The following is a 24,822-nucleotide window of genomic DNA, read 5'->3' as shown; positions in this document are numbered from 1 at the left end:
TGTACCCAGAATACGTGCCAAGAAGAGAGCTCAGGACCCTGGAACAGACCACTGGGAGGGAGGGAGACTCCAGTTAAGACAACAGGGTGGGGGTGAGGGAATGGGTTTTCTCTTTCCTATTATAAGAAACAAAGATGAGGGCGCTTGGGTGGCTCAGTTGGTTAAGCGTCTGCTTTCGGCTCAGGTCATGATGCCAGGGTCCTGGGATTGAGCCCCGTGTCGGGCTCCCTGCTCAGTGGGGAGTCTGCTTCTCCCTCTGCCCCTCCTCCCACTCATTCTCTCAATCTCTCTCTCTCAAATAAATAAAATCTTAAAAAAAAAAAAAATAAAGAAATAAAGATGAGAACCAGTATGCTTGTTTTTTAATTTTATTAGCATCCAAGACTGGGGAGAGGGATGGAGTGAGCGGCACTATCTCACTTAGGACCCACAGGTTCTTACGCGCGGCTTTAAGGTAGAGGAACTGAGCGGACAGGAAAAAGCCCTCTCTGCTAAAACTGGCAACTCAGGGAAGAACTCTGGGTTCACTGCCAGCCAGAAGCAGGGTGGCATTGTTCCTACCAAAGAGCCAACTTCTAGACCTAAGCAGCTGGGACCCCAGGCAGAGGAACGACCTGGGAACTGAGCTAAGATAAGTTACTTCCTCCAACAGACGTGGTCAGGCAGGGGCTAGGCAGACTCAGGAAGGCCAAGCCAGCCGTCAGTCAGGCAGGCAGGCAGGCAGGCAGTGCCCACGCCTCTCACCAGTCCCTGTCCCTGGGCAGGGGCCGTTCTGGTCAGTGGCCCTGCCAGCAGCTCTGGCTGAGACGCCCTGGGCGAGGCAGCAGAGGGTGGTCACTTGAGAAGCCTCACAGAGAGGCGGAGCCGAACATCGCAGAGGAAGATGTCCATGAGGTCACGGCCCACCTCCTGTGCAATCTGGGAGATCAAGTGCCCCTTTGGACCAATCAGGATCCTCTGAGGGTGGGGTAAGAGAGAGAGACACACACACAAGCCTGTTCTCAGGGCTTCCAAGCAGTGGAGGAAGAACCCCTGCCTAATGCCCTGGTCCTTTCTCCAAGCCTAACCCGGCTTACCACATGAGATTCTTTGGGCACCAGAAGCTTCTGTTCGATCACCAGCTCCCCGCTTGGCCCTTCCTCCCACATCACTGTCCTCTGCAGAGGGAGACATCATGATTAGTCAGACAGACCCGTATCCCTACCTCTCCGGGCCCCAGGTGTCCTGTCTTGGGTGTGTGCATGGTGAAGAGCCCCCAGATTCCTTCATTGTGCCCGCACCTGCTGCACACTATAGGGCATCTCCTGGGGCAGATGTTCTAGGAGCTTCTCTCGGATGATGTTGGCACAGATCTCCTCAGGCGTCTGGCTAGTGAGGACTCCACTGTGGAATTCCCAGGGTCCTGGCCGGGCCTGTGCCAGGAGGTAATGCTGTGGGTACAGAGGGGGGTAGGTGGGCAGCTCAGTCCCAACCAAGACTTTCCTACTCATTCTCACCACCAGGAGGAACTCTGAGGCTTATCTTCACATGGCAGAAATCAGAGGCCAGGCTACGGCCAAGGCTAACTGACCTTTAGTGTTTTCACATCTTCCTGGCTTAGGGCTGACAACATGAAGATCTCCTGGAAGTGGGGCCAGCCAATCCTCTGAGGGCCTCCCACAGACTGTGTTTTTGGGCCCTTAGCTGCTGGGCTAGGGCAAGGAGTGCCAGGCTGTGAGCGAAGGGCTTGCCGCATCTTGAGCTTCTTGCCATTGACCACACCTTCAGTAAGGGCGGCTGTGAGCTCCAGGAGAACAGACTTCTGCTTCAGGCAATCTACCTGGGCATGGAGGACGGGCAGAGGGGTGTGTGGTCAGTGAGATGGGCACCATGGAGGAAAGTAGACCCCTTCTTCAGGTAGGTGGTGCTCACCTTGTTCATGACAAGGATGCTAGGGACTTGGGAGAACTGGGTCAGGCACTGGAGCACCTGGGGCCTGAGCTGGTTCCGAGTCCACTTGTCTGAGACATCCACAAGGACCACAACTAGAAGGTGGCAGGGCGGGCAGCAGGACAAATATATGACCACTCTCTCCCCAGCCCCCAAAATGTCCATGATATGGGCTCTGGGCCAACCCCCATCCCCCAAACTACCAGGAACAAGAGGTCGTGACCATGTAAATTGGGCTTCAGATTCCCATCATGAGTCTAACCCAGATCAGCAGATTCCATGCTCTTCCATGGATCTTCCAACAAAGAAAGCTCCAGATGGTGCCTGAGGGACAGACAAACTTAGGTCAGGAAGGGTCTTATGACTGATATACTCCCAATGAGGGATAGGGTATGATAAGGGGGTTTTCCAGCCCCTATGATGGAATCTCCTCACCTTCTCCTCAACACCTTTCCCTCTACAAACCTGTTTCCACAGCTATTACCTTTTCTGTTTAACAGGGCTGATGAGGCCAGGTGTGTCAAGTAGAATCTAAAATCAGGAAAGAGAGATGCCCACCCCCCCCAGATGGAACGATTATAACTGGCGAGTGAGAGAAAGGCCACCATTGATGTCAGAAGCCTGCACCCACTCTAGGCCAGGATGACTTTAGATTTTTACCCTCCAGTTTTGTTTTAATTCTAGATAGGATCCAAGAAAAAGATGATGACTGTGAATACATGAAAGATTAGGAAGGATTAAAGAGGGAATGAGATCTTTCTGACTAGATGCCAGAGGGGGGAAGTAGAGAGAACTGCACTAGGCCTAACGAAAGAGGAGACCCCCTTCCCTCAGAAAAGTGAATTTAACATTTTCTTCAGGTCTAACTGTAAGGGAGACCCTCTTAAGTTCACCCGCTGTCCAGTTTGCTGGACTTCCTTTGCAGGTACCCACCACCTGGGCCTCTTTCTCTGTGATGACCCCCAGAGCTTGGCAGCGAGTGGTGTGCACCTTCTTGGAGACAGGGAACACCTGCCAAAAACAAAGAAGTCCCAACTGAGATCCCAGATCACTGTAGGACAATTCATGAAGAAAGAGAAAAAAGTAAGAGATGGGGGGGGGGGGGTAGCGTCAAGGATGCAGCATACTTTCCGACCCAGCAGCTGGTTGGAGAGTGTTGACTTCCCTGCATTCGGGGCACCCAGGAGGACCACTCTTAGGACCCTGGAGTTCTCAGGCATGTCGGGACGATGGACCAAGAGGAGATCCTGTTCATCTGTGTGTGGGGGCAGGAGGGGAGTGAGAGGTAGTGCAACCTGGATCCCTTATCAGGTACTCAGTCCTACCCGCCCACAAAGGAAGTAGGGAATACAAGATTAGTGTACCAGGTTGAAGCTGAGACCTGGCTTTGAGACTTAGCTTGTCCATTAATTTGTTTATATGATTGTATCAAATTCTCTAACTTCTCTAAGTGCCTTAGTTTTCTCACATGTGAAATGGAGATAATATTAACAATACCTACTTAAAACCTTCTTTCGACAACTGGCAATTTTGTAGAAACAATCAACACAATGCCTGGCATTTAATACTCAATTACTGTGTGGAACTGTACTGTGCCTGATAAATGCATGTACATGTGTGAAAGTACAGCTAGTTCAGATAATGCCAGAAATCCCTCCAGCTCGGACAATCTCACCCTACTAAAGGTGTTATGAAGGCTCTGCAAGCTTTCTCAGTATTTGTAAGTATTAGTTTCTTATAATACTGCATTACAATGACCAGTTTTTGTGTGCAGCCTCCCTACCAGAGTGTAGTCTACGCTACTTGAAGAACACCTACGCTATTTCCTAGGTGTAACTCAGTCTCTTGACAAGTAGATTGAGCACTTATGGGACCAAGTTTGCTTCCCATCTCGGGGCAGAGAGCCACAATTCTGCCTTGCCTGTGGCCCTGAATCTCTTGCTCTTTGTGAGCGTCTCTGTTTGTGACCACATCGGTTCCCTCTGGCTCCCAACTCTTAAAACCTGGTATCTCTCTCCTGTGAGATCCTTCAAGGCTCGCCTCTCTCTCGAGGCCTCAAGATCGCTTTCCACAATATAGGACCAATGATGATATCCCCACGGACTGAGCAGTTTCCCCGACCCGGAACTTTCACTGCTAAAACCGTGACAATCCGGGACAAGCCTATCCGGGCCCTTTACCTCTGTGCATGGACACGCCGGGAGGGTGAGAAGTCAACGAACTGTCTGGCTGAGAGAGTCCAAGGAAGCGGTCCAAGGCTGAGCTCTGGCCATAACGGCGAGAGGCAGAGGCTAGGCGGGGACCAGAGAAAGCGGAGCCCGCGAAACAGGACACGCACCTCCGCTGACAGTCAAAGAGCGAGGAGACCCGGGCACCCCACTCCCTCACGGCATCGGGGCCCAATTGCCGGACCCCTAACACCGCCGCAAGGAGCGTAGCCGCACGCCCGCTGGGGGCAGCCATTACAGCCGCAAAGCACTCCGGGAACTGACCAAGAACTCACCTACGATTGGATAGAGCGGTGGAAAAGCGAGCGAGCAGGACAGAGCTAGATTGGCCCAGAGTGCGGAGATACACGGGATGTTGGAGGTGAGATGGAGGGGGACCCCGCTCTGGAGACTGACCGAGACTAAGGAAAAGGAAAATGTGTATTTAGAGTTTGCGTGGACATGATGATCGTTTTGGACTCCCATACACATCCTGTTTTCTTCTTCTCCTGCCAAAGTTTTGTAAAAGGTCCTTCTAGCCCAGGCTTCTGAGAGACTACATCTCCCATGAGGCCAAGCGGCAGAAATCTTTCTCAGTTTCTGACTTCTCCCAGCTGGAAAAACTGACGCATCGAAGGAGGAAAGGTCGTGGGAGCCAGAACGGGTGCTTTTTAGTTCTCCCTGGTTTCAGGCTTGCAGGTTCTCTCCCAGTATCCCCCTGGCTTGGCCTAGCGGTCCGCAGCGTTCTTCGACAGTCTGCATCATTGCTTCATACGAGCCTCCTGTAGGGAGTACTCCCTGGGTCGGTGTTCCCGAGGAGCAGCAGACCCGATTTCCCATCTATGAACCTCCGTTACTACCTCCTCCCTGAGGCCATTCCTTTCTGAAGAAAAACCAGAGGGTCTGTAAAGGGGAAGACGCTGCGTAGTCACCTACAATCCCCCAGATTGCCTTAGAGGCCTGAGGAACTTGATATAAGTCGTTTTGCGGCCTTAAGCCTTAGTCATTCTTTGAAGCCTCTCAGTCAAACTCTTGAAATTGAGAGAGAAATGTTGCGGGGATTGGAGGGATGGGATTTATTCATATGCTATGTACAGGCCATGTCCAGGTGCGGGGATACATGAATTAAGAAAATGGAGGGACGCCTGGGTGGCTCTGTTGGTTAAGTGTCTGCCTTCGGCTCAGGTCATGATCCCAGGGTCCTGGAATGGAACCCCACATTGGACTCTCTGCTCCGTGGGGAGCCTGCTTCTCCCTCTGCCTCTGTCTCTCATGAATAAATAAATAAAATCTTAAAAACAAAACAAAAAAAATGAAAATGGACAAAAATCTCTTTCACAGGACTTGTGTCCTGGAGGCCGTGTGTGAGAGAGAGAGAGAGATGTTCATGACCTGACAGGAACAGTTCAGGTAGCACGGTCTAGGTGAAAACCTAAATGGATTGAGTTTAAGAGAGAATGGGAGATGGGGCACCAGGCTGGCTCAGTCTGTAGAATATGTGGCACCTGATCTCAGGCTTGTGAGTTTGAGCCCTACCTTGGGTTGGGCATAGAACTTACTTAAAAAGAGAGAGAGGGGTGCCTGGGTGGCCCAGTCAGTTAAGCGTCTGCTATCGGCTCAGGTCATGATCCCGGGGTCCTGGGATCGAGCCCCCTGTCCGGCTCCCTGCTCAGCGGGGAGCCTCCTTCTCCCTCTCCCTCTGCCTGCTGCTCCCCCTGCTTGTGCTCTCTCTCTCTCTGTCAAATAAATAAAATCTTTAAAAAAGAGAGAGCAAATGAGAGGAGAGGTAATTGAGGAAAGCCAGGAAAAATATATATATATCTTTCCAGGGGAGCAGAGCAAAAGGGAGTGGTAACAGAAGAGGGGGAGAGAAGTCGGGCTAAGAAAAGATTTTCTTTTCTTTTAAAAGATCAGAGATTTTCGTTTGCTCATGGCAGTGACCAGGTGGAGAGGAGAAAATTGATGATATAGGACAGAGAGGGCAGAATTGTTGGGAGGATGGTGGGAACCAACTGACTGGGCTGCTGTTGTGGGAGTGGAGGCTGAGTGTCCAGAGTAGCTCTGAGTGACACAGGATTGACGGAGACTGGCAGCTAAATGCACTGATGGTTTGCAAATGGCGCCAGGCTCCAGCTTTCAGGCTGCCTGCTCTATTAGCAGAGGAAACAACCTTTCTGGAACATGATATTCTGGATGTTCTTTGGGCATATGGGTGCCCAAAGAACAAAATACCACTTAATACAGGGCAGCTGGCAATCAGAAAAATACGAATCTTCCATGGACACTAAGGTGAAATGCCATTTCAACTGTAATTAGGATGAAGGGCAACTTCAGGTTAAATGGTGGTTGAAGAGCTTAATTAAATAAATGCAAAATCACCCAAGGAACACATACTAAGTACTACAGCATTGGCAACAGATAACACCTTGGAAGAATCCCTGGGATAACACAAAAACTTAGAGGAAATGTGTCAAAGTGCTTTGTTAATTCTCTTCTTTCCCCCAGATTTTCCCTCAAGGATATTGTGGGGAAATGCATTTTGTGAGATTAGGAGAGACTAATCAAATGAAATAGACTGCGTGGGTTCATATGTTAACTTGCTACTTATTAGCTGTGTGAGTTTGGACAAGTTATTTCAACTCTCCAAATGTCAGTTTTGTCATCTGTAAAATGAAGAAAATAATAAACACATCTACCTAATATCATGTGTTCATTTGAATCTAGGATTTAGAACAATGGAGGATTTAGAACAATGGAGGCTCTCAATAAATGTCCTTATCTTAAAGCTAATTGTTTTAATCTTTCTTTTCTATATAGATAATTTCTCTCTGTATTATATTCCTCTCATCAGCATTTATTTTAAAAATGCTTGATCTTGGGCGCCTGGGTGGCTCAGTTGGTTAAGCAACTGCCTTCGGCTCAGGTCATGATCCTGGAGTCCCTGGATCGAGTCCCGCATCGGGCTCCCTGCTCGGCAGGGAGTCTGCTTCTCCCTCTGACCCTCCTCCCTCTCATGCTCTCTGTCTCTCATTCTCTCTCTCTCAAATAAATAAATAAATAAATCTTTAAAAAAATAATAATAATAATTAAAAAAAAAATGCTTGATCTTGGGATGCCTGGGTAGCTCAGTCAGTTAAGTGTATGCCTTCAGCTCAGGTCATGATCCCAGGGTCCTGGAATTGAGCCCCACCTCGGGCTCCCTGCTCAGTGGGGAGTCTGCTTCCCCCTCTCCCTCTGCCCCTCCATGCCCCCCCCCCTTCGCTCTCTCTCTCTCTTTAAAGATTTTATTTATTTGTCAGAGAGCGAGAGCACAAGCAGGGGGAGCGGCAGGCAGAGGGAGAAGCAGGGTCCCTGCTGAGCAAGGAGCCCAATTCTGGGATCAGGACCTGAGCTGAAGGCAGATGTTTAACTGACTGAGCCACCCAGGTGTCCCTTAAATAAATAAAATCTTAAAAAAAAAAAAAAAGATGCTTAGGGGTGTCAGTTAAGTCAGACCCTTGATTTCGGCTCAGGTCATGATAATGGTGTTCTGGGGTTGAGCCCCGCCTTGGGCTCCGTGCTCAGCTCGTAGTCTGCTTGAATTTCTCTCCCTCTGCCCTTCTCCTGCTTGCGTGCTCTCTCTCTCAAATAAACAAATCTTTTTAAAAATTAAAAAAATGCTTAATCTCTTCCATTTGAAAAGCAAAAATCCAAAACTTCCCTGATCTGGAAGTCCTTTTCCAATTGGGTGTCACTGTATGTTTCTCACTAAAATAGTAGCGAAGGGGCGCCTGGGTGGCTCAGTCGGTTAAGCGTCTGCTTTCGGCTCAGGTCATGATCTCAGGGTCCTGGGATCGAGCCCCGCATCAGGCTCCCTGCTCTGCGGGAAGCCTGCTTCTTCTGCCCCTCACCCTGCTTGTGTTCCCTCTCTTGCTGTCTCTCTCTCTCTGTGAACTAAATAAATGAATAAAATCTTAAAAAAAAAAAAAAGATAGCCGTTTCTACCTTTAAAAAAATAAAATAAAATAAAATAGTAGTGAAGGTGGTGGAGAGACAGAGATGGATTCTAGAAATTAAAGGGATAAAAGTGGAAGGATGTGATTAAAACTCTTCAAAGGCTTTTTATGACAGCTAGATTAATCCAATGTCCTTGAGCCCTGCTTCTACTCCCAAGGCTTCCAGCACACTAGCTTTCTTTCCCTCTCTCTCTTAAAAAAAAAAAAAAAGACTTTGTGTGTGAGAGAGAGAAAGTGAGCACAAGCAGGGGGAGTGACAGGCAGAGGGAGAAGCAGACTCCCTGCTGAGTAAGGACCCCAATGCGGGACTTGATCCCAGGACCCTGGGATCATAACATGAGCCAAAAGCAGATGCTTAACCAACTGAGCCACCCAGACATCCCTCCTTCCATCTCTTGAATATACCAAGCTCATTTCTGCTCAAGGCCTTTATATCTGCTACTCCTGCCTTCTATGTTCTTCTAGATTTGGCTTCTGCTCCCTATTCAGGTATCAGTTTAAATATCATTTCCTCACAGCATTTATCACTACCTACAATGATCCTATTGCAGTTCCTGAAATGCTATAGGAGCATCATCAAGAGTCTTCACAGTCTTACCGAGCCCTCATAGCCCCAATCTGAACAAGTCACTCCCTTGCTTCACTGCCCTGAGAATAAAGTATAAACTAATGTGGCCCTGGCTTACTTTGCCAGACTCATCTCTCTTTGTTTGTTTGGTTTTTTTACTTTATTTATTTATTTTTAGTAATCTCTACACGCAACATGGGGCTCTTTGGACTGAGCCAGCCAGGCGCCTCCACTAGTCTCATCTCTTGTCATTCCTCTTTTTCAGCTTAACTGAATTTTTTTCAGTCTCCCAATTGCCCAGTATTCTTTCTCACTTCCAGGTATCTCCTTCAGTGGTTCCTTCCATGACTGATTAAATTCTCTCTGAGGACCCTCTTTTCCCCCTCCTATGATAAGGCAGTTTATAATATATAATTGAGCACAAAGATTATTGAGCCAGATATACTGGGTTGATTTTCAGCTCCATTATTTACTGCGTGACCAGGACAAGTAACTTCTCTCTCCTTCAATTTCTTTATCTATAAAATAGGGATAGGGTTATTGTGATGATTAAAAGAACTGATATGTATAAAGGACTTAGAACAGTTCTTGACACATAGTAAATGTTATTCAAGTGTTTGTTGTTATTATTATATGTCCCCTACTAGACTGTAAGTTCTATGAAGACAAAGACAATATATATTGTTCACTGCTGTATCTCCTATGCCTACAACAGTGCCTACCACATAATGGGTACTCAATAAATATTTGCTCAGTGAATGAATAAATGATATTTCTTTAGATAGATTGGCTCTACCTTTGTGGTGTCAACATGGCTGCAGCATCTCCAGGATTTTACATCTTCTCACATCCAGTTTTAGTTGGAAAGAGCCAACAGATTTCCCCTGAAGGAAAGTTCACCATGTGCATTTAGGCTCTGACTGGGTTACATGCCCATTCCTGAAACAATCACTGTAGCTTAGAGAATGTTACGTGCTGAATCACTTGGGTCTGGGTTATGTACTCCATGCCTGGGGTGACCTCATCCAAATCACAGGGTCTGAAAATGGAGAAGAGGTAGTTCTCAGAATGATTATCATTGGATATAATGATACTTGGCAGGGAAAAAAAAAATCTGCTATTCTGCCCTTGGTAAGAAATTCAAGTAGGTTGGGGTGCCTGGCTGGCTCAGTTGGGAGAGCATAAGACTCTTGATCTTAGGGTTGTGAGTTTGAGCCCCACATTGGGTGTAAAGATTACTTAAAAATAAATAAATAAACAAATAAATAAGCTTAAAAAATAAATCTATATAAAAAGAGAAATTCAAGTAAGGAAGTGGTTCAGGAGACCCTTACGGTTCAAATATAACGAGATATGCTGTTGGGGCACCTGGCTGGCTCAGTTAGGGGAATGTGCAACTCTTGATCTTGGGGTTGTGAGTTCGAGTCCTACACTGGGTATAGAGATTCCTTAAATAAATAAACTTAAAAAAAAAAAAGAAGATATGTCATCATCATGTAGATTCCAGCAGAGGACTTCATGTGGTGGTAGAATTAGGAAAATATGGTTCCCAGAAGCTTCAAGGTCAGCTTTGACCTTTTTTTTTTTACACATCCATTCATCAGAACATAGTGTCAATATTAATTCTTCCTCCTTTCTGGCTCTGCAATTTCTCTGTGGTGCTAAATGTGCTCTTGTTCCAAAGGGTAATACTTTTGCAAGTAATGACAACTCTCCCAAGTCAGGAGCTAGCTTCTGGTTTTGGTCCTGGGCCCCACCACCCTACTCTGTCAGCAGTTGTATTTTACTCTATATATGTCAAGAGGTGGGAGGCAGTTCAGACATGAGGCATGCACTTTTGTGTAGATTTGCTTCTCTAGGGACTGAATTTTGCTAATCTATATACTGTTTTTCCACAGCAAATTGTAGCTATCTACATAAAAGTCACATGCATCTGATGAGTGAAATATCCTCAGGTTCCTAGGTGCTACAGGGCCTAACCATTCATTTCTTAGTGACTTGAGAATTCCATTATATGCATTTTTAAAAGATTTCTTTTTTTAAACTTTTAAAAAAATATTTATTTATTTGACACAGAGAGAGCACAAGCAGGGGGAGCAGCAGGCAGAGGGAGAAGTAGACTCCCTGCTGAGCAGGGAGCCCGATGCAGGACTCGATCCCAGGACTCTGGGATCATTACCTGAGCTGAAGGCAGACGCTTAACCGACTGAGCCACCCAGGCGCCTGAGATTTATTTCTTTTAGAGAGAGAGAGAAAGAGAGAGGAGAACAAGCAGGAGGGGCAGAGGGAGAGGGAAGAGAATCTCAAGCTGACTCTGTGCTGAGCGTGGAGCCCCATGTGGGGCTCGATCTCACCATCCTGAGATCACCACCTGAGCCAAAACCAAGAGTCAGATGCTTAATTGACTGTACTACCCTGGCGCCCCATATGCATTTTTTAAAAGATTTTTATTTATTTATTTATTTGACAGAAAGAGACATATCTAGAGAGGGAACACAAGCAGGGGGAGAGGGAGAGGGAGAAGCAGGCTTCCCACTGAGCAAGGAGCCCGATGTGGGGCTCGATCCCAGCACCCTGGGATCATGACCTGAGCCGAAGGCAGACACTTAATGACTGAGCCACCCAGGCGCCCCTGCATTTTTTTTTTTTTTTTTTTTTTGACATAGAGACAGAGAGAGAGGGAACACAAGCAGGGGGAGTAGGAGAGGGAGAAGCAGGCTTCCCGCCGAGCACGGAGCCCGATGCGGGGCTCGATCCCAGGACGCTGGGATCATGACCTGAGCTGAAGGCAGACGCCCAACCATCTGAACCACCCAGGCACCCCGCCCCTGCATTTTTAATTAGTAATTTGTAATTAGTAATATTAGTGACACTCCATTTTCAACATTCTCAAATTTACTGTAGGGCCTATTCTTGCTTCTTTCCAAAATGAGGGAAAAATTTCCTTAGTCTTAGATTAGGAATTGAAACATTCATATCAGATCCTGGGATCAGGAGTAGTTTTTCTTTCTCTAGAAGTACAAAGAATTTAACACCTTTCACAGAAAGAATAGAACTGCTCCCCCTCCACTTCTCCTTGATTTTCTTTTGCCTTACATTATATTTTGTCCCTATCTCTCCAAACTCTGAACCGTAGAGGGAAGACTGGGCTGGAGATGGAATGGGGGTCATGGTAATAAGGAGAGAGTTTAGTCCTGTGTCTCCTCTTCCCTTCTACTTAAGTGCACTGCCCTCAGCTGTCAAGTGTGTACTGGATTTCCAAGACTCAATTAAGCCTAGTCTTTTGTTTGGCTATGCCAAGGCGGCACAATGGTCTAGGAACTGATGGTTGGGTCTCCATGGGCTAAAGGTCTAGTTTTTGTTAACCAGTTTGCACAAGGGCCAGGCTTCATAGTGAGAGCTGGAAAGTAGGGGACTATTAGCCTGCAAGTCCCTCGATGGCACATATGAGATGCCTAGAACATTTTTGTCCGGTAAACAGTATGCGCTTGATAAACAGACTGAACTTAGCCGTGTCCCAAAGAAGTTTAAGCGCAGTCACCGCCTTGACAAGATCCTCGGGGCTTCTGAGCACCTCCTGGCCAGTAGTGTATTCTGGGATGTCAAAGTTGCCTCTTACACAATTAGCCGCAATGCATTCTAGATGTGACCGTCTTCTTGAAAGAAATCTGAAGTTCATTATCAGTCACCTCAGAGAATCTGCATTCAGGCCTTCAAGAGTAAGTAGGAGCCAGAATCTTAAAAGTGTCATTATGTCTATGGCTCCTTATGGGCATCGTGGTCCAAGGGTTTGGTAACCTAGACAAGGTAATCCAGAGGCCTTGGACCTGGGCCAGCCGCCAAAGCCTGTAAGCCTAACCACGCCTCCAAGCCAGCGGCCATGTCCACCTGAGACCGTAGGGTCCAGGGCATCAGGCACTGAAGAAGACGCCTCGGCGCGGGCTGCGCAGGCGCGGGCGTCCGTAGAGGGCCCCGGCACTCCAGGTTGCGCAGGCGCATGAGCGGCTCCCGGCGAGTCCCGACGGCGGCGGCGGCTACTGAGGGGCCGGGGCGTGGAGCAGCGGTGGCGGCGGCGGGCGGTAACGGAGCAGCCATGAGGGCCGGGCCCAGTCACCGACAGTGAGTGATGGTGGACGAGGGGTGGGCGGCGGGAGAGAAGAGGGGTGGCCTGGTGGAAGGATACCTCGACCTGGGGGGGGGGGGGGGGCTCTGCCTGTCGGCCGCGAAGGGGCGTGGGGGAGGGACAGTTTGAGGTGATGATGGGAGAATTTGGGGCATAGGTGGCCGGATCGCCCGCGCCAGAGCTGGACAGCTTGACGGAGGGAAGGAGCCCACGGCAGGGGCAGTGTCCCGCGCTTCCCGGTTTGTCATCGTCCCTTCCCCCAGGAGCTTTCGGTCGCCTCTCCCTTTCCGCTTCTTTCAGAGAATGGTCGCGGGGGGAGGGTGGTGGAGGATGAAAGCCCTGCTGGAGCTGAAGAAGCTAACTCTGATCCAGGCAGGGAAGGGCCGGTCGCCCGGAGTCACGGGCTTTTCTGGGCGGAGGACGGGAGTCAGGAGCCCTCTGTTTAAAGCTGGGAGGGATCTAGGGAAAAAAAGCTAGGGCTTAGAGTCTGACAGGTTCGAAACCACGTCCACCATTGATAAAGCTGATAGATAACCTTGGGCAGGTCCCACTTAACCTTTCTGAACCTCTGAAAGATGCAATGCTTCAGTGGGCTATTGGAAGCATCATGTATGTGATTGAGATTGCTGATGAAAACTGTAAATTGTAGGTACTATGCCGATGGTATTGTATCACCAACAATATTACTGGATTTTCGACCTTATCGTTATTAGTAGAATGATAGATTTCTTTGTCAAGGCGAAGCATATTGTTTGTAAAACCTCGGTAGGCACATATGTGCGTTCTACGTAGGCACGGTAGATCATGTGCAAAAATACCAGTTTGTGATGTGACTAATTAGCCATCAGACTTGTGTAGGAAAAATACCATACTCTTGGGCATTTTTACAAATGGTGTGTAGCTCCTACTCAAGAGGAAGGAAATAGAGAATGGAGGGCCAATCTGTTAAATGGTTTCAGAACATAGCTCACATACGTTCCTTGTAACACAGTTGGTACTAGTGTGCTTTATTATGAGTCGAGAAAACTAGTTTGAAACAAGCTGGAAGGGCTGCACAATGAGGGATGTGCAAATACAATTTATTTTTAAATTGTAAAAAAGTTTTCTTTTGCAAGGGCGTTTCTGGTTGCCCTAGGGCCCTGTCTCTCTTTTGGAGGTCAGATAAGCATATAGCAGCTTTTCAGCTCCAGTTTTTGTTACCCTGCCTGTGGAACCTCCAGGGTGGAGTGTCTCAGAGAAAGACAGAAGCAGCTGTGCAAGAGCCCAAGAGGTGGCTGGTTCTTTTCTGAGAGGCTGAAGAAGCACTCCTGAGGCTTTGTTGTTGTTCTTGTTGTTATTTAGGGTAGACAAAGCAGAGGACAGAGTTAAACCGTGTGCTTCTAGAGAGAAAATGGCTTTCTAGCCACAGCTTTTGAAAGAGGTGAAACTTCTTTCAAAAGGACAGAAGGAGACAGATGCTTCAGCTTTGCTGGCTATAAAGATTGATTGAAAGCTTGAAATGACGAGGCCTTTTGGAAATTAGTGAGTGATTTGTCTTTCATCTGAGCAAAGGTAGGGAGTGGCTGTACTAGATCCTTGAAGATTCACAGATAAGAACAGTGAATTATTTTATAGGAATGGGGGAAATGAATCCTAGTTGTCTTTAACTTCTCCATCTGGTAAAACGTGTTTTACCTCTCTTTCCTGGAAATGCACAGTGATACATTATTTTTAATTTTTTGCTCTAGTTCCTTGGCTCTCCCAATAAGTATCCATAACACTGATTATTCTTTTTTTTTTTTTTTAGAGGGTAGTTTTAAAAAGAAAGCACTTGTTACTCTTGTCATAGGTCATTTACAGAATACAAATTTATTCTGTTTTGACTTCCACACAGAAGATGAAGTAGAGGTATAAAATGTTAGAGCTGGTCTAGCTGTCCTATTTTATTTTAATAATTGGGCATTTATTTTTAATTTTGGTAATGTATTTTTCCCTCTACTGGAAATTTCCATTGGTTCAGACAAGTCCATAATGCAGTCTGTGTTATGTTAAAATGATAGAGGTTTGTTCAGCTGTGATGAGAATTTCCTGTCCTTCTCTCTATTCTTTTTCCTATTTGTGGTTATTTTTATGTAGTAGATGACTGTTACCAAATGGAGAGTCTTCCCCTGGGGGAGAGAAAGGGTATGGTCAGTGCTTTGATTACCTGTTGTGTGAGCAATCTGTCTAAAGTGGGGATGTAAAGGGTGCCTGGGTGGCACAGTCTGATAAGGGTCTGACTCTTGGTTTCAGCTCAGGTCATGATCTCAGGGTCCTAAGATCGAACCCTGCACCGTGCTCAACGGGGAGTTTGTTTGGGATGCTTTCTCTCCCTCTCCCCTTCCTGCTTGTGCTTGTGCGCTCTCTCTCAAATAAATATATAAATCCTTGTTTTTTTATTTTTTATTATTTTTTAAAAATTTTATTTATTTATTTGATAGAGAGTGAGAGAGCACAAGCAGGGGGAGCAGCAGAGGGAGAGGGAGAAGCAGGCTCCCCGCTGAGTGGGGAGCACGATGCAGAGCTTGATCCCAGGACCCTGGGATCATGACCCGAGCCAAAGGCAGACGTTTGACTGAGCCACCTAGGTGCCACAAAATAAATAAATAAATCTTTAAAAAAATATTTAACAATAAAAACAAAGTGGGAACGTAAGGACTTCTCATGAATCTCTGAGATAGCAATTGCTAAAATAAAAGGAATTAATGGTTGCTACCTCATTTTTATTCTGGTTTTAAAAATTTATTATTTATTTATTGGAGGGAGAGAGTCAGAGATAGCGAGAGAGAGCAGTAGCAGGGAGGAGAGGGAGAAGCAGGCTCTCTTCTCAGCAGAGCTTGACCCCAGAACCCTGGGATCGTGACCTGAGCCGAAGGCAGAAACTTAACCGACTGAGCCACCCAGGTGCCCCATTCTGATAAAATTAAAAAAAAAAATTTTTAAGATTTTATTTATTTACTTGAGAGAGAGTGTGACAGAAGGAGAGGGAGAAGCAGACTCCTTGCGGAGCAGGGAGCCTGATGTGGGGCTTGATCCCAGGACCCTGGGATCATGACCTGAGCCAAAGGCAGACACTTAACTGGCGGAGCCACCCAGGTGCCCCAAAATTAAAAATTTTTAAAAAGCATCTCATGCCTCAGGGGAAAACTGTTTGTTTATTTATTTGTTTGTTTGCTTGTTTAGTTATTCAATAGGCTCCACACCCAGCGTGGAGCCCAACTCAGGGCTTGATCAAGCGTTGGACCCTTAACCACCTGAGCCACGCAGGTGCCCCAGGGGAAAACTTTTTAAAAACAGTCTATTTAAAAACAAAATTATGGTGCTAAAAAATAAAAACAAAATTACAGTGTTTTTACCTCTCTCTCTTTTTTACTTTGAATATTTGCTTGTGAACAGAGTCTTTGTTCCTTTAGAGCCCTTTTGATCTTGTCACCCATTCCTTAACTGTCTTTTGTGATATTTTCACAGCTGCTGATAATTGAGCACAAAGGTTTTTTTCGTTGTTGTTGTTGTTTTTTGTCAGTTGTTTGGTTCTTGATAGAGCGATAAAAACTTTAAAGGAGGGCTGTATGGGAAGATGTTAAAAAGTAAGGAGGGAAGCAGATTAACTTAGTGAATTTGTAGGTTATTCTGTTGTTTGGAGGGTGAAGTATTCAAGAGTGTGTATATGATTCAGAGTAGCCTCCTGAGGACCAGGTTTTGCTTACCAGTGTTTTAGCAGAGTGCATAGCTGCCCTAGAGTAATTGCTTATTAATAATTTGCTGAATGAGGGGGGCGCCTGGGTGGCTTGGTCAGTTAAGTGCCTGACTTTTGATTTCTGCTCAGGTCATGATCTCAAGGTTGTGAGATCGAGCCCGCTGTGTGGCCGGTACTCAATGGGGAGTCTGCTTGAGATTCTTTCCCTTTCCCTTTGCCCCTCCCCCGGCTCTCTCGGCTGTGCTCTGTCTCTCTCTGAATAAATAAATCTTTATTATTTTTTTTATTTTTTAAAGATTTTATTTATTTGACAGAGAGAGACGCAGCGAGAGAGGGAACACAAGCAGGGGGAGTGGGAGATGGAGAAGCAGACTTCCCGCCAAGCAGGGAGCCCGATGTGAGGCTTGATCCCAGGACCCTGGGATCATGACCTGAGCAGAAGGCAGATGCTTAACGACTGAGCCTCCCAGGTGCCCCAAAATAAATAAATCTTTAAAAAAATATTTGCTGAATGGAAAGATGATGACCAAAAATATAAATCATAATCAGCAAACATGAGTTCAAATCTTCTGCAACTTTGTGTATCTTTGAATGAGCTTACCTATGTTTCTTTACCTCAGTTTCTTCATCTATAATAACTGTACTTACTGCACGGGTTGTTGTGAGGGTTAAATGTGTTAGTATATGTAAAATGTTTAGGATAGTACTTAATACTTAGTAAATGCTAAATAAGTACTATCCAACTAGTGTTGTTGGGTGACACTCTTTTTGTGCCCAGATTTATGCTGGTCAGAGATGTTTATAATGTAGCCCCTGCCCTCTCAGTTCACAGTTCAGCAGAGGCAACAGAAGTATATATGGTAATTATTATAGAATGTAATACCTTTTTTTTTTAAGATTTTTTTTTTTTTTTAATTTATTTGACAGAGAGACAGCGAGAGACGGAACACAAGCAGGGGGAGCGGGAGAGGGAGAAGCAGGCTTCCCGCAGAGCAGGGAGCCCGATGTGGGGCTCGATCCCAGGACCCTGGGATCATGACCTGAGCCGAAGGCAGACGCTTAACGACTGAGCCACCCAGGCGCCCCTGTAATACCTTATTTAATCAAATCTGTGGTGCCAATGATTGTAAGGCTCACAATTACTTTAACAAGAAAGAAAAAAGAAATGCTGCTAATGAGACTGGCATGCCATCAGTTGTAAGGTATATCCTGTTTTTGAGAAATGTGGGAAGGAAAGTATGTCTTATTGATGAAATACAGTAAGTTCTCTACTAGAGGGAGGTACAGCTTGTTGTGAGAGTTGACGGAAGGCTGGGTACAGGTATTGTCAGTAAAGGCCCCTTGCATAACCTGCGTGATATACCCTCACAGATGGAGAAGGAAGATAGGGCATTCCAAGCAGACAGTAAAGTCTGAAAATGGGAAGGGAGAGGGCATTATCAATGTGTACCACCACATCAGGACAAGAGTGAGGAGGAAATGAGCTAAGACTTCGGCAAAGTAACATTGTATAATACAGCAGAGCAGGACAGGAAGCTTGGAACATTTTCAGAAGAGACATGAGCCTAAGTCTTGGATTTCAACTCCTAAAATGTAATAGCAACTCTAAAAAGATGATACTAATATAATAAAGTGGGAAGTGAGAGTAGTGTGAGAAGCAAAGTGGCCAGGGGAAGGATTGAAGCTTCACAGCTGACCAGAGTGCGGAGAAGTGTGAAGTCACTGTACTCATGGTGAGAGGTGAATGCTTTTTCAGCAGAGAAGTGTTTAATATCTATTTCTGTCTTTTCACTGCGTATCAAGGTCTTGATTATGTCCCTTTTAGAGCTTTGTAACTTAAGAGTGACAGGAAATACAACTCAAGAGGAAAAATGCTAAATTTTCTTTTTTAAAAATACATTTAGGGGCGCCTGGGTGGCTCAGTCGGTTAAGCATCTGCCTTTGGCTCAGGTCATGATCCCAGGGCCCTGGGACTGAGCCCTGAGTCGGGCTCCCTTGCTCAGCGGGGAGTCTGCTTCTTTCTCTACCCCTTCCCCCCTGCTTGTGCTCGCGCTCTCTCTCTCTCTCAAATAATTAAATAAAATCTTTTAAGAAATGCATTTATTTTTATTTTTTAAAGTTTCAGTTATTTAATCTCTGTACCCAACATGGGGCTCAAACTCATGACCCCAAGATCAGGAGTCACATGCCCTTCCAACTGAGCCAGCTAGGTGCCCCTAAAAATGCATTTATTTATTTATTTTTTAAGTAGGCTCCATGCCCAGTGTGGAGCCCAATGTGGGGCTTAAACTCACGACCCTGAGATCAAGACCTGAGCTAAGACCAAGAGTCATACACTTAACTGAGTTACCCAGGCATCCCTAAGAATGTATTTAATACAAGGAGAGTAGTAAGTTACCAGATTTAAGGTTCAATTATAAAACAGTGGTTTAGGATAGCATTGTATTGTACTGTTTCATGGGAAAATATAGGTCATTTAAGGAGTGGTTTATAAGATTTAGTTACTAATTTTCTGGCAACTAACCCTGAAGCTAGTAGGGAAAAATATGAAAAACTAGAAATAGAATAAGCATGGCTTTGTGTGGTGTCATGCTCGGGGCACCTGGGTGGCTCAGATGGTTAAGCGTCTGCCTTTGGCTCAGGTCATGATCCCAGGGTCCTGGGATCGAGCCCCACATCGGGCTCCCAGCAGGGAGCCTGCTTCTCCCTCTCTCTCTGCCTGCCGCTCCCCCTGCTTGTACTCTCTCTCTCTGTGTCAAAAAAAAAAAAGTCGCATACTCTACCAACTGAGCCAGCCAGCTGCCCCTAAAGAGTGCACATTTTTTCAAAGATTTTAATGTGTTTTTTTTTTAATTTTTAAAAGGAGTTATTTATTTATTTTAGAGAGAAAGCATGCAGTGGGGAAGGGGCAGAGGGAGAGGGAGAGAGACTCTCAAGCCGACTCTCTGCTGAGCCGGGAGCCCAATTTGGGGCTCGATCTCATGACCCTATCATGACCTGAGCCAAAACCAAGAGTCGGACGCTCAACAGACCAAGCCAGTTGAGTTTTAAAGAATGAATACAATTTGGCTGCTTCAACAAAAAAGGATTAGAGATGATAGTGTTTCAAATACAGAGAACAGCTTGCACAAGGGTACAGAGGTATATGAGTATGGACCGGTGGGCCAGTGGTTTAATGTGGCTAGATTATGGGGCATGAGGAAGGAATGGAAGGAAGTGAAGTGGAAGAAGAGTTGGAGCCCAATTGAGGATGGCCTTGGTTAGGGGTCTGAATTTTATTTTATAGATACGAGGGAGTCATGGGAGAGTTTTAAGCCAGGTAAGGAACATGTTTAAGAAAAGTAACACTGGGGGGCACCTGGGTGGCTCAGTTGTTAAGCATCTGCCTTCAGCTCAGGTCATGGTCCCAGGGTCCTGGGATAGAGCCCCTCTTCGGGCTCCCTGCTCAGTGCGGAGCCTGCTTGTCCCTCTCCCTCTCCCGCTTCCCCTGCTTGTGTTCCCTCTCTCACTGTCTCTCTGTGTCAAATAAATAAAAAATTAAAAAAAAAAAAAGAAAGAAAAAGAAAAGTAACACTGGGGGAGCCTGGGTGGCTTGGTTGTTGAGCGTCTGCCTTTTGCTCTGGTCATGATCCCAGGGTACTGGGATCAAGCGTGGGCTCCCTGCTCCGCGGGAAGCCTGCTTCTCCCTCTCCCACTCCCCCTGCTTGTGTTCCCTCTATCGCTGTGTCTCTCTCTGTCAAATAAATAAATAAGATCTTAAAAAAAAAAAAAAAGTAACACTGTTGGCTGTGTGGAAGTTAGATTTTCAAGGGTGAAATTGGCTGCAGGGATACCAGTTGGTTATGAGACTGGTGTGATGATCACTTTAGAGATACTGAAGGTCTCAATTACAGTATTAACGGTGGAACTCTAGACAGGTTAAAGAGTTTTTTAGGAGACTGACCAGAAGGATCTTACTGACTTTATGTTGGGGAGTGTGTAAGGGAGAAGGAGTTGGTCAAAGATGAATTTGAAATTGTTTGCTTGGGCGACTAAGTGGATGGTGATGTCATTAACCAAGGTAGGGAATACAGGGATAAGACGGTGTTATATTTGAGGGAAAATGAGTTTGATTTTGGTATATTAGATTTGAGGTGTCAGGAAAATCCAGTAGGCTTCTGGATATTTGGGTCTTGAGTTTAGTAGAAAAGTTTAGAGTGGAGATACAGATCTAGAAATCATTAGAGTATAAGTAAGAGTTAAAGTCAGTGTGATTACCCTGTGAGTCTGTGTTCCAGTTGCTTTATATGTTCATTCACATCATCTGGAGGGATTGGCTTTATGGGAATGTGGTACTAATTATCTTCTCTATAGTAGTAATTCATATAGTGCTAATACTTTTCTTTTTCTTTCTTTCTTTCTTTTTCTTTTCTTTTAAAAAAGCTTTGGGGTACCTGGGTGGCTCAGTTGGCTAAGTGTCTGCCTTCAGCTCAGGTCATGATCTCAGAGTCCTGGGATCGAGCCCCACGTCGGGCTCCCTGCTTAGTTGGGGGATTTGCTTTTCCCTCTCCCTCTGCTTTTTCACCAGTTATACAAGAACTGAAAACACTGAAATAATGTATTTATTTATTTGAGAGAGCGCACATACACGCACAAGCAGAGGGGAGAGGCAGAGGGAGAAGCAGGCTCCCTGTTGAGCAGGGAGCCTGACACAGGGCTTGATCCCAGGGTTCTGGCATCATGACCTGAGCTGAAGGCAGATGCTTAACCAACTGAGCCACCCAGGCGTCCCATTTTTCCATTTTTTTTTAAAGCTTTTTGTTTATTCATTTATGTAATTTCTACACCCACCCAACATGGGCTTGAATTCATGACCCTGAGATTGAGTTGCATGCTCTACCAACTGAGCTCCCCAGTGAAATTTTCTTTTTCTTTTCCTTTTCCTTTCCTTTTTCTTTCTTTCTTTCTTTTTAAGGTTTTATTTATTTATTTGAGAGAGAGCGAGCGAGAACACAAGCAGAGGGAGCTGCAGGCAGTGGGAGAGGGAGAAGCAGACTCCCCACTGAGCAGGGAGCCCAATGCGGGGCTTGATCCCAGGACCCTGAGATCATGACCTGAGCAGGCAAATGCTTAACCAGCTGAGCCACACCCAGGCCCCCGCTTTTTTTTTTAGGCTCCACACCCAATGTGGAGCTTGAACTCAAGGACCCTGAGATCAATAGTCACATGCTCTACTGACTGAGCAAGCCAGGTGCTCCGAAAACTGCCTTTTCTAACATCAGTTCTATTATAAATGTGAAGGGAAAAAGAATCTATTCCATTGAATGCCTCTGATTAGAAACTAGATGGTTTTTATGAACTAGACCCTCAGCAGATTTGGTTTGAAGACCACAGGACAATTTTGAACCAGTGCCATGTTAGTTCAGAGTTGGGATTAGGAACTCAAGCCAACTAACTGTCTAGTTGTCTGCTACCCCATAGCTTTTTCACCAGCTATATAAGAACTGAAAACACTGAAATAAATATACCTGATGGTAAGTGAAAGATACACATCTGTTGTTGCTTTCTGGAAGGACAATTTGGTATGATTTAGGTGCTTTTTTTGTAGTTTATGATTTTGAAATAAAAGCAGAAACATGTTTTATGAAAGGAAGAAATATGCAGAGTATATAAAGTTGTTGGTTGATTTTAGCTAAACATTTTAATATTGACATTAAACAGGATTTCTGGCTTTGACAGGAGAATCAAATGCTGGGAGTTGCAGACATCCCTAGGGTCTCAACTTGATTCAAGGCTTAACTCCCCATATTTCTCCTTTTCTCCCTTTCCTTGGGAATTTAAGGTTGAAGAGAAAATTAATTCTCTAATAGGTTTTCTTTTTTACCTCTTTAGTATGGAAAATTTCAAATAAATGCAAGGGTAGACATCAATATAATGAATCCCTATCACTCTGCTACAGTAATTGTCAACTCGTGCCAATCTTGTCTTACCTATGTTGATCCTACCCACTAACCCACCCTAGGTATTTTTAAATCCCAGATTCATAAATTAATAAATATTTCTGTATATATCTGTAAAAGATAAGGACTAAAAGAAAAATCCCACAAAAAATTAACAAGCATTTTTTATTTTTTTAAAGATTTTATTTATTTATTTGACAGAGATAGAAAGAGAGCACAAGCAGGGAGAGAGGGAGAAGCAGGCTCCCTGCTGAGCAAGGAGCCCGATGCAGGCCAATCCCAGAATCCCCGGATCACTACCTGAGCCGAAGGCAGATGCTTAACTGGCTGGGCCACCCAGGCGCCCCAACAAGCACTTTTTAAAAGGTTTTATTGTTTATTTATTTTAAAGATTTTGTTTATTTATTTGAGAGAGAGTGCACCTCTGAGCAGCAGGAGGAGCAGAGGGAGAGGGAGATAATCTCTAGCCGTCTCCTTGCTGAGTGCAGAGCCCATAGCCCATCGTGGGGCTTGATCCCAGGACCCTGAGATCATGACCTGAGCCAAAACTAACAGACACTTAACTGACTGAGCCATCCAGGCACCCCAAGATTTTATTTTTAAGTAATCTCTACACACAATGTGGGGCTAGAACATACAACCCTGAGATCAAGAGTTGCACGCTCTTACCAACTGAGCCAGCCAGGTGCCCCTAACAAGCATTTCTTAATATCATCAATTATGCAGTTGGTTTTCACTTTTCCCCCTTCATACCAATAATTTTTCAACTGTTTTTTGAAACTATCCAAATAAGGTCCATACATTATGGTTTTCTTATATCTACTGTTTAGCTTTTAATCTGTATGTCTCCTCCATTTCTTCATGTATTTATTGAAAATCTCTTTTAAAAGCTGCTATCACTCCTTTTACAGTATGTCTGCAAAGTCAGATAGCCCTTTTTCAGCTTTATTCCTTTTCTTGCTGTCTTTCAAAGCAACAGGTCATTCAAAACAAAGATTTATGCATTGCCCACTCTGTGCTAGGAGCTAAGAAGTAGCTAGTGTAGTTAACTCCTGCCTACCCAGGGTTTATGTCCTGATGGGAGAAACAAAGTTAACTATCAATTATAGAATACAGTGTATTAAGAGTGATGTTAGAGGACCTCAGGGTGCAGTGGAAACATGTTAACCTTTAACCCATATTTGGGGGATCAAGAAAGGCTTGTGGATGGAGGAATGTCCAAGGTAAGACCTGAAGGATGAGTAGGAATTAGATGAGGAATGAGGGAAGCTTACTGACAGCAGAGGGACCATTGTTTGTAAAACACAAGAAGTTTGGGGTACCTGGGTGGCTCAGTTGGTTAAGCCTCTGACTTTGGCTCAGGTCACGATCTTAGGGTCCTGGGATCAAGCCCTGCATCAGGCTTTGTACACAAGGTGGTGTCTGCTTGAGGATTCTCTCTCTCCCCCTCTGCCCGTCCCCCTGCTTGTGCACTCATGCTCTCTCTCTAATAAATAAATAAAATCTTTGAAAAAAACAAAAACAAAACAAAACACAAGGGGTTAGGGCTCCTGGGTGGCTCAGTCAGTTAAGCATCTGCCTTTGGCTCAGGTCATGATCCCGGGGTCCTGGGCTCAAGCCCCGCATCGGGCTCCCTGCTCAGCAGGGGGCCTGCTTCACCCTCTCCTTCTGCCACTCCTGCTGCTTGTGCTCTCTCGCCCTCTCTCTGTCAAATAAATAAAAGCTTTAACAAAAAAGAAAAAACCCCACAAGTTTAACATTTTTATTTTCACTATTTGAAATAAATAGCATGTCTTTTAGGAAAATTGGGTTTTCAACTTTATTGTACCATATAATATATATATTATAAATACATTTATATATAATGTATAGTAATATATATAATATATATTATGTTTTGTTTTTTAAAATATTTATTTATTTATTTATTTTTAAAGATTTTATTTATTTATTTGAGAGAGAGAGAAACAGCATGAGAGGGGAGAGGGTCAGAGGGAGAAGCAGGCTCCCCGCCGAGCCAGGAGCCCGATGTGGGACTCGATCCCAGGACTCCAGGACCGTGACCTGAGCCAAAGGCAGTCGCTTAACCAACTGAGCCATCCAGGTGCCCTAAAATATTTATTTTTTAAAATATTTTATTTATTTATTTGAGAGAGACAGAGATAGGGAGAGAGAGCACGAGCGGGAAAGAGAGGAAGAAACAGATTCCCTGCTGAGCAGGGAGCCCGCTGCGGGGCTCGATCCCAGGACCCTGGGATCATGACCTGAGCCAAAGGCAGATGCGTAACTGACTGAGCCACCCAGGTGCCCCTATTTATTTATTTATTTTTCCTATTTATTTATTTT

The 24,822-nt window shown here is 45.4% G+C and overlaps 2 protein-coding genes across 3 annotated transcripts in view; one reads left to right on the top strand and one right to left on the bottom strand.

Annotated features, from left to right (window-relative positions):
- Positions 1-352: 352 nt before the first annotated feature.
- ERAL1 (Era like 12S mitochondrial rRNA chaperone 1) lies at positions 353-4,417 on the bottom strand. The gene is made up of 10 exons (XM_032428727.1): positions 4,110-4,417; positions 3,057-3,184; positions 2,863-2,940; positions 2,414-2,460; positions 2,192-2,253; positions 1,912-2,024; positions 1,571-1,819; positions 1,281-1,430; positions 1,077-1,157; positions 353-957 (listed from the first exon to the last, which is right to left on the bottom strand). The coding sequence occupies exons 1-10, from the start codon at positions 4,390-4,392 to the stop codon at positions 835-837; spliced, it is 1,314 nt and encodes a 437-aa protein (XP_032284618.1). The 5' UTR covers positions 4,393-4,417; the 3' UTR covers positions 353-834.
- An 8,292-nt stretch (positions 4,418-12,709) lies between these two features.
- FAM222B (family with sequence similarity 222 member B) overlaps positions 12,710-24,822 on the top strand; it is a 76,280-nt gene continuing 64,167 nt past the window's right edge. Inside the window, exon 1 of one of the 2 annotated variants that reach the window (XM_032428586.1) lies at positions 12,710-12,818. The gene's annotated coding sequence lies outside the window, so the exon portion shown is untranslated. Of the gene's footprint in view, positions 12,819-12,971; positions 13,062-24,822 lie in introns of those variants that run through there. The other variant, XM_032428589.1, reaches the window with a different exon arrangement.

The sequence above is a fragment of the Phoca vitulina genome, unplaced genomic scaffold (assembly GCF_004348235.1).
Source record: "Phoca vitulina isolate PV1807 unplaced genomic scaffold, GSC_HSeal_1.0 scaffold40, whole genome shotgun sequence".
NCBI classification, from domain to species: domain Eukaryota; kingdom Metazoa; phylum Chordata; class Mammalia; order Carnivora; family Phocidae; genus Phoca; species Phoca vitulina.
Note: the sequence above shows the minus strand (reverse complement) of the source record. Positions and strands in the feature narration are given on the sequence as shown.